General features: G+C 46.2%; 1 protein-coding gene across 1 annotated transcript; it reads right to left on the bottom strand.

The window, feature by feature from the left end:
* Positions 1–1,938: 1,938 nt before the first annotated feature.
* cinp (cyclin dependent kinase 2 interacting protein) lies at positions 1,939–5,632 on the bottom strand. Its single transcript, XM_056426291.1, has 5 exons — positions 5,528–5,632; positions 4,830–5,001; positions 2,837–2,975; positions 2,421–2,550; positions 1,939–2,270 (listed from the first exon to the last, which is right to left on the bottom strand). Exons 1-5 carry the CDS (start codon positions 5,532–5,534, stop codon positions 2,068–2,070), a joined length of 651 nt encoding a protein of 216 aa, XP_056282266.1. The 5' UTR covers positions 5,535–5,632; the 3' UTR covers positions 1,939–2,067.
* Positions 5,633–8,642: the final 3,010 nt, after the last annotated feature.

Consider the following 8,642-nt stretch of genomic DNA (forward strand, 5'->3'; position numbering starts at 1 on the left):
TCTGAATGGACTCTACCTTTTCCAGGGTGAGTGGACATGTGTTGGAGTTCTCCTGTGGAATGACCGCTGGTTGCTAAGGGGAGGTCTGACTGTCTACCGGACCCGGCCTTCCTGGAGTCATGTACTGAGTTCTGAAGAGTGTGAAGCGGTTGGGATGGAAGTCGGTACCTCTGAGGACACGGTCCTCCGCCAGTCTTCGGTGTGAACAGGTACCAGCTGAGCTACCAGTGCCTCTATGTTCCGGCCCCTCTGGTTGGGCTGAGCCGTCAAGATGGGAGAGAAGCTCTTCCATCTGGAGGGTTTTAGTTTAGTTTAGTTTATTGGACATAAATACAATACATGAAACAAAAGGTCACGCATCATAAAAATATCAAGGATAGCACAAAAAGTCACAGACTTATTTCCGTTGTGGTCCTTGGTCTTGGCACAAAAAATACACACATTCACACATTACCAACCTACATCATAAAAAGCAATACAGTAATACACATAATACTACATTGACATACAAGTTTAATCATGGACTTTTTCTAGGAGCCATTTCCTAACGTTCCCCTTGAAACTAATTGGGTTCAGGCATTGTTTAATGGCCAAAGGCAATTCATTCCACTCTTGAGCTCCTATGTGAGCAAATGTGCTTTGCCCCATCTTTGATCTACACCTTGGTGGATGCAGGTTGGCTAAGCTAGATCGTGTTCCATAGCTGTGCACTTCCCGAACACTAGGAAAATAGTTATTAAGATATTTGGGGGCCCTATTGTTGACTATTTTGTGCACCATGTTGAGCCTAAGCTGAGCCACTCTGGCCTCAACTGGAAGCCAGTTAAGTTCCTTAAAGTGGCTTCTCCCAACATGATCACAGGGGCCGAGTCCCATCACAACTCTTACCAACTTGTTTTGTGACACCTGCAGTTTTTTTTTGGATGAAACTGACAGCCCCCCAAACCATGATACACTAGCATAATCAAAATGACACTGCACCAGGCTGTTAGCCAGTAGTTTAAGACTTTCCCTGTCAAGCAGATTGGCCTTTCTAGCCAAAAACCTGGTGCGGGCATTTACTTTCCCAGCACCTGTATGGCCATTCCCTCCCCCCCAAGACTGTCCTCTAACCAACAGCCCAGGTACTTCACTGTTGTTTTTGCTACTATGACCTCACTGACTAAATCCACCTTGAGTCTCGGAGCCTTACGTAATCTAGGTTTCGATCCGAACAAAATGGACTCAGTTTTCCCTAAGTGAAGTGATAGTCTATTGTCGGACAGCCAGTTACTAATCTTGGAGAGCTCTTCTCCTAACATTCTTTGGAGCGTATTCAACTCTTTATGCGAGATGAGCAAGGTTGCATCATCTGCATATAAAAACAGATTACAGGAACATGCATCACTCATATCATTAATATACAGTAAAAATAATAATGGTCCTAAAACACTTCCTTGCGGCACCCCGCAGTCAATTTGTCTGGCATCCGACATAGAGCCATTGACCTCTACTTTCTGGTCCCTGCCTGTCAGATATGAAGCAATCCACCTGACAGATAAATCGTTCAGACCCAGAGCCTTCATCTTACCAAGTAATAGACCATGGTTTACTGTGTCAAAGGCCTTTTGGAGATCTAATAAGACCATTCCACACAGTTTCCCATCATCCATCTCCTTTCTAATAAAATCAGTTAGATACAGGAGGCATGTGTCTGTAGAATAAGATTTCCTAAACCCTGATTGAAACTTGTATAAAAGGCTTTCTCTACCTACATATTCCGATATCTGCTCGGAGTCTGAAGTGGTTCAGGATTCTGATCCAGAGGCCCCAGGAGGACTGAAGCGTTGCTGGGAGAGGACCCTGTGGGTCGCCCTCCTAAGCCTCCTGCCCCAAGTCCTTCAGACATGAAGGAACAACACAGTTCTGCTGCTCCACGAACAGAAGATACAGAGTCGGTTACAATTTAAATGATTTAATGTCAGTGAGGGTTAGGGGGTTAGGGGGTTTTGGGTTAGTCCATGAGCTGGTCCTGAGTCTTAGGAAGTCCTCCTGGTCCATAAACCAGATGAATCCGGACTCATGGCTTCAAAGGGGGTTGTGTCCCGTCTCCAGAAGCAGAGCCTCCAGGGTCAGTCTGGTCTGGGGGGTGATGAAGGGCTGATGCAGCCAGCAGGACAGGTACACCATGCAGAGGTCAGAGGTCGCAGCGTGGGCAAGTTCCTGCACGATGGTTTGCTTCAACTTCAGCTCCTGACTGAACGATTCCAACAGGAAACAAGACGACTCCTCTGAAACACGAAGGAGACATCAGACATGAAGGAGACATCAGACAACCTCTGGAAAATGAAGGAGACATCAGACATGAAGGAGACATCAGACAACCTCTGAAACACGAAGGAGACATCAGACATGAAGGAGACATCAGCAGGTAGACTCACTGAAGTGCTTCGCGGTCCAGCTGTGAAACAGAGGACACTTTCTTCCTTCAAGTCCAAACTGAAACGCCTCCAGATCGTGAAGGCCTTGCTGAGACGCCGTGAGACGCTCCATCTTCTTCACCACAGAGACCTGACAGGAAGGAGACGAAGACACGGAGACACGAGGACAAAACAAACAGGAAGTTACCACAACTGAGTGAGCACAACACACATTGTCCAATGTCAACACAATAACAAGCAGTCGTTACTAGGAAAATACGTCGTTACCGTAACACAGACACGAGGTTATCGTAACGTTACCGTAACACGTCACCGTAATAACGTTACCATAACACGACTACACAACGTTACCGTAACAACTTTACCATAACAACGTTACCACAACAGAGCTTCTATCCAGTGAAATGAAGCGTCACCATTTTGTCCACGACGTCCTGCAGCTTGCAGCATTCGTCCTGCAGCTCTGCAGCGCCACCTGTCTGCTGCGGCAGAGCTGATGAAGGTGAGGACGGAGATGAAGACTCATCCAGGACCAGCAGCTGGTCGCTCTGAGGACTGAAGAGGGATGGAACCGTGAAGTCATTCAAAGTAACCTAGTCAAACTTCATAAACTAGTTGACTTAACTCATTCCAGTGTGTAACGTTTCATTAGCAGCAGTATATTACATATATTATATTATATTATATATAATACAATATATTATATATATTATATTATTCATAAACACTTAGTCTTTAGACCGGATACCAATAACCTGTTTTCATTTAAAAAGTCCATTTGTATCTCCAGAAGAAGCTAGTCCTCTTCTACGGAGACCGGCAATGGAGGACAGAATACTTCTATGGAACCAGCTCCACCTTCAGTCCTGGAGGCAGACACAGTCGCCTCATGGAGAGTGAAGACTTTCCTCTTGATAGTCTTATAGTTAGGGCTGAATCAGGTTCACCTGGTCCAGACCCTAGAGATGCTGCTATAGGCCGATAGGCTGCTGGGGGATGTTTAGGATACACTGAGCACCTCTCCTCTTCTCTCTCTCCTTATGGACGTTTAGGGTACACTGAGCACCTCTCTCCTCTTCTCTCTCTCCTTATGGACGTTTAGGATACACTGAGCACCTCTCCTCTTCTCTCTCTCCTTATGGACGTTTAAGGATACACTGAGCACCTCTCTCCTTTTCTCTCTCTCCTTATGGACATTTAGGATACACTGAGCACCTCTCCTCTTCTCTCTCTCCTTATGGACGTTTAGGGTACACTGAGCACCTCTCTCCTTTTCTCTCTCTCCTTATGGACGTTTAGGGTACACTGAGCACCTCTCCTCTTCTCTCTCTCCTTATGGACATTTAGGATACACTGAGCACCTCTCTCCTCTTCTCTCTCTCCTTATGGACGTTTAGGATACACTGAGCACCTCTCTCCTCTTCTCTCTCTCCTTATGGACGTTTAGGGTACACTGAGCACCTCTCCTCTTCTCTCTCTCCTTATGGACGTTTAGGGTACACTGAGCACCTCTCTCCTCTTCTCTCTCTCCTTATGGACGTTTAGGATACACTGAGCACCTCTCCTCTTCTCTCTCTCCTTATGGACGTTTAGGATACACTGAGCACCTCTCCTCTTCTCTCTCTCCTTATGGACGTTTAGGATACACTGAGCACCTCTCTCCTCTTCGCTCTCTCCTTATGGGTGAATCTTCATCTCTCCATCACACATTACTAACTCTGCTTTCTCTTCTGAGTCTCTGTGACTTCACGTCTCAGAGGGTCCATTGGACCTGCTGGTCTGATGCCTCCTGCTGGTGAACCGGCCTCCTTGTCCCCCTCATGTCCACCATGTAGAGCAGGGGTTCCCAAACTTTTTAGACCACGCACCCCCTTCTACATCCCGACCGGGTTCACGCACCCCCAATCCCCCACACCTTAAACAAAAACGCAACAGAATGCAAGAGTTGTTGACGGGGGGGGGGGGGGGCGTTATGGGAGCGGCGGCGCTGGGCTTAGCCCAGAAGAGTGAAGCAGCGAAATTTGTACATAGAAACACTCTCAGACAGAAGCTTGCTGTTACGTGCGCCTGCTGCCAGTCTGACTCCGCTGCTTTGGGTGAATGACGTCACGTGCGACCTGGAGGTGTTAACCACTTGTGTGCCAAATCTTTTTTGTATTAACATGTGTCCCCCTCATGTCCACCATGTAGAGGAAGTGGACTCACCGTGTCCCCCTCATGTCCACCATGTAGAGGAAGTGGACTCACCGTGTCTCTCATGTCCACCATGTAGAGGAAGTGGACTCACCGTGTCTCTCATGTCCACCATGTAGAGGAAGTAGACTCACCGTGTCCCCCTCATGTCCACCATGTAGAGGAAGTGGACTCACTGTGTCTCTCTTGTCCACCATGTAGAGGAAGTGGACTCACCGTGTCCCCCTCATGTCCACCATGCTTCCTGCTGCTTTGAATCCATCCTCATTGAGTTTCTCCCACTTCACCATCAGGTTGTGCCAGTCAGCAGCGTTGTCTTTGATTTTGCGGCTACTTCCTGTGACAGCGGGGCACTTCCTGTTGGTCCCTGTGACGTCCCCTGGTGAGACTACAGCATAGAGGACATGTTATGGTAGTTTTGATGTTTTCTAGAATTTACAGATTATAAACTGAGTGTCAGTGTTTGAGATTCACCTGGAAAACCACAAAATATGATCTAGATTATAGATGAACTACACGATTATATGAATCCTTCTTGAGCGCCAGAGGCGGAGCTTATCACTGGATATCTTCCATCTCGCTACACGCAGGTCAAGACTTAACAACAGTGACCTGTGACCTCAGACGACCCCCAGCCGTTAAGGTCCTGGTGTCCTCCTGAGATTAGTCCTACAGAATATATACACTAATGATAACTGCAATTTATTAACATAAACACTGAGGATAACTGTCTTTATTAGTATATACACTGACAACTGTCTTTATTAGTATAAATATGGATGATAACTGCCTTTATTAGTAGCCTATAAATAGTGATGATAACTCTTTATTAGTATTAAGTGGTATTAAGTAGCATTAGTGAAGTGAGGAAACGGTTAGTTAACTTGAGATGTTCTTCGAGCGCGTTCACTCACCTTCCATTCTGACGAGGGAACTCTTCCTCCTCTTCTTCCTCCTCTTCCTCCTCTTTGGTTTAGTTTCTCGGAGGACTGCTCTAGCGCTCACGTTGGGGATCTCTTCTTCCTGCTTTTCTTCTTCTGTGGTGGATCAGCTTGTCAGCAGCGAGTCAGCGCTTCCTGCTGGTCGACTACTTCTTCTTCACTCTACTTCCACATGTCTTTATTTACTGATATATATGTAGAAGTTGGATCCGTCCTGCAACTCATTACAATGAGACATAAAGTAACAATAATAAAAATGATGGAACATTCCCTCAGTGGAGAGCCTCCATCGCTCCTCCTCCTCCTGTAGAGGCTCCTCTCGGGCTCCCGGGTTCTGGTTCATGGTTTGGGGCTTTCTCTAATAAGTCTCTTAAGTCAACTCCTTATTATCAGGCTGCTCTAATAAGTCTCTTAGGTCCCTCCAGTTGATCCAGAATGCTGCAGCTTGTGTACTCACTAAAACTAAGAACATAGATCACATGACTCCTGTATTAACATCAATAATCACTTTTAGAATTCTTCTCCTCACCTTCAAAGCCTTGATTGGTGATCATCATATCTTAAGGAGCCTGTAGTACCATATTGCCCCACTAGTGAGCTTGTAGTACCATGTTACCCCACTAGTGATCTTGTAGTACCATGTTACCCCACTAGAGAGGTTGTAGTACCATGTTACCCCACTAGAGAGGTTGTAGTACCATGTTACCCCACTATTTGCTAGGTTGGAGGCAGGTCTAAGTGGGTTAGATGCACGGCTCCGCGCTATCGAAGCTCAGACAGCTATGCTAGTTAGCCCGCCCTCTCCCGTAGTCGGCGCGGAGCTACAGTCAGCTGTTAGCTGTGCCCCGACGGTAACCGTGCAGCCGGATGGTTGGGTAACTGTTCGCAGGAGTCGTAAGTCTACACAGAAGCCCGCTGTGCACCAACCACTTCACGTTTCGAACCAGTTTTCCCTGCTCAGCGACACACCCGCTGAGGAACACACCCTGGTTATCGGGAGCTCTATAGTCAGGAACGTGAAAATAGCGAAGCCACGGACCAGAGTCGTGTGCCTCCCGGGGGCCAGAGCGGGCGACGTGGAGTCTTGTTTGAAGCTGCTGGCTAAGGATAAGCGGAGATACAGTCAGATTGTAATACACGCCGGTGGTAATGACGCCGAGCCCGCCGCTCGGAACTCACTAAAATTAATGTGGAATCGTGTGTGCTTATGCCAAGACGTTGTCGGACACCGTAATTTTCTCTGGCCCTCTCCCAAATTTGCAGACAGACGAATTGTATAGCCGAATGTCGTCTTTCAACCGCTGGCTGTCGAGGTGGTGCCCAGCGAATAATGTGGGCTACGAGACAACTGGAAGACCTTCTGGGGAAAACCTGATCTGATGAGGAGAGACGCCAATGAACCCACGTTGGACGGACCGGGCGTCATTTCTGGGAAGATGACCAAGTTGATCACGGACTTAATCTATGACAACCCAGGGTTCAGATCAGGAACCGGGAGCAGAGTTGTAGTTTAACACCCTTCTCTGCTCTTCCATTCAAGCAGTTACCCACCCTTGACTTTAGAGTAGAGACTGTGTCTGTCCCACGGCCACTTCAATTAAATAAATCAAAAGTAAGCAGAAGAGGAGTCGTACACAATAACCTTATACAAGTTAACACAATTATTTCAGCAGTGCAACAAAATAGGTCTATTAAATGTGGTCTCCTAAATATTCGATCTCTGTCATCTAAAGCTGTGTTACTGAATGATTTAATATCAGATAATCACATTGATTTATGTTGCCTAACTGAAACCTGGCTGAGCCATGAAGAATATGTCTGCCTGAATGAATCGACTCCTCCAAGTCATATTAATACTCACATTCCTCGAGGCACCGGTCGAGGAGGTGGAGTAGCAGCCATCTTTGAATCGAGCCTATTAATTAATCCTCAACCAAAATTACACTACACCTCATTTGAAAGCCTTGTTCTTAGTCTTTCACATCCAACCTGGAAAACACTACAGCCAATTCGATTTGTGATTCTGTACCGCCACCAGGTCCATATTCAGAGTTTATATCTGAATTCTCAGAATTTATATCAAGTTTGGTTCTTAAAACCGATAAAGTTATTATTGTTGGAGATTTTAATATCCATGTGGATGTTGATAATGATTGCCTTAGTGCTGCATTCATCTCCTTGTTGGACTCGATTGGCTTCTGTCAGAGAGTACAGAAACCCACTCACAGCTTTGGCCACACGCTTGATCTTGTTCTTACTTATGGCGTTGACATTGAGCATTTGAACGTCTTCCCACAGAATCCTCTTCTGTCAGACCACAACCTCATAACTTTTGAATTTATACTACCGGAGTGTACTCCGTTAGTCAAAAGTTTTTACACTAGATGTCTAACTGATAGTGCTGTAGCTAAATTTAAAGCGATTCCTTCTGTATTTGATTCGATACCACGTCTCAATATAACAGAGGACTCCTGGTCTAACTTTAGTCCGTCCCAGATTGATCATCTTGTTGACAGTGCCATAGGCTCTCTGAGAATGACACTGGACTCGATAGCCCCTCTGAAGAAGAAGACAGTGAGGAAGAGGAGGTTTGCTCCTGGTATAACCCTCAGACCCGCAAACTGAAGCACACGTCACGAAAGCTTGAACGCATATGGCGTTCAACTAATCTCGAAGAATCCCGCTTAGTTTGGCGAGATAGTCTTAAAACATATAAGAAGGCCCTCCGTAATGCCAGAGCAGCCTATTACTCATCAATAATAGAAAAAATAATCACAACCCCAGGTTTCTCTTCAGCACTGTAGCCAGGCTGACAGAGAGTCACAGCTCTGTGGAGCCGAGCATTCCTATAAACCTTAGTGGTAATGACTTTATGAACTTCTTTAATGAAAAGATTTTAACTATTAGGGACAAGATTAATAATCTCTTGCCCATAACCAGTGCCAATCTGTCCTCAAGTGGAATGGCCTTGGAAACCGCTGTATGCCCTGGTGTATATTTGGAGGATTTTCTCCTATCAACCGTGACCAATTATTTTCAACGGTTTCTACTTGAACACGCCTACCTGTCTCTTGGACCCCATCCCGAC

Source organism: Pseudoliparis swirei, chromosome 11 (genome assembly GCF_029220125.1).
Source record: "Pseudoliparis swirei isolate HS2019 ecotype Mariana Trench chromosome 11, NWPU_hadal_v1, whole genome shotgun sequence".
Classification (NCBI taxonomy): Eukaryota; Metazoa; Chordata; class Actinopteri; order Perciformes; family Liparidae; genus Pseudoliparis; species Pseudoliparis swirei.

What these genes read in the sequence shown, in the direction of transcription:
- cinp (XM_056426291.1), bottom strand. An exon ending in GTGGACATGAGGGGGACACG is followed by an intron (nt 2,976 to 4,829) that starts GTGAGTCCACTT and finishes ATCCCTCTTCAG; the next exon opens with TCCTCAGAGCGACCAGCTGC. An exon ending in AGGACGTCGTGGACAAAATG is followed by an intron (nt 2,551 to 2,836) that starts GTGACGCTTCAT and finishes CCTTCCTGTCAG; the next exon opens with GTCTCTGTGGTGAAGAAGAT.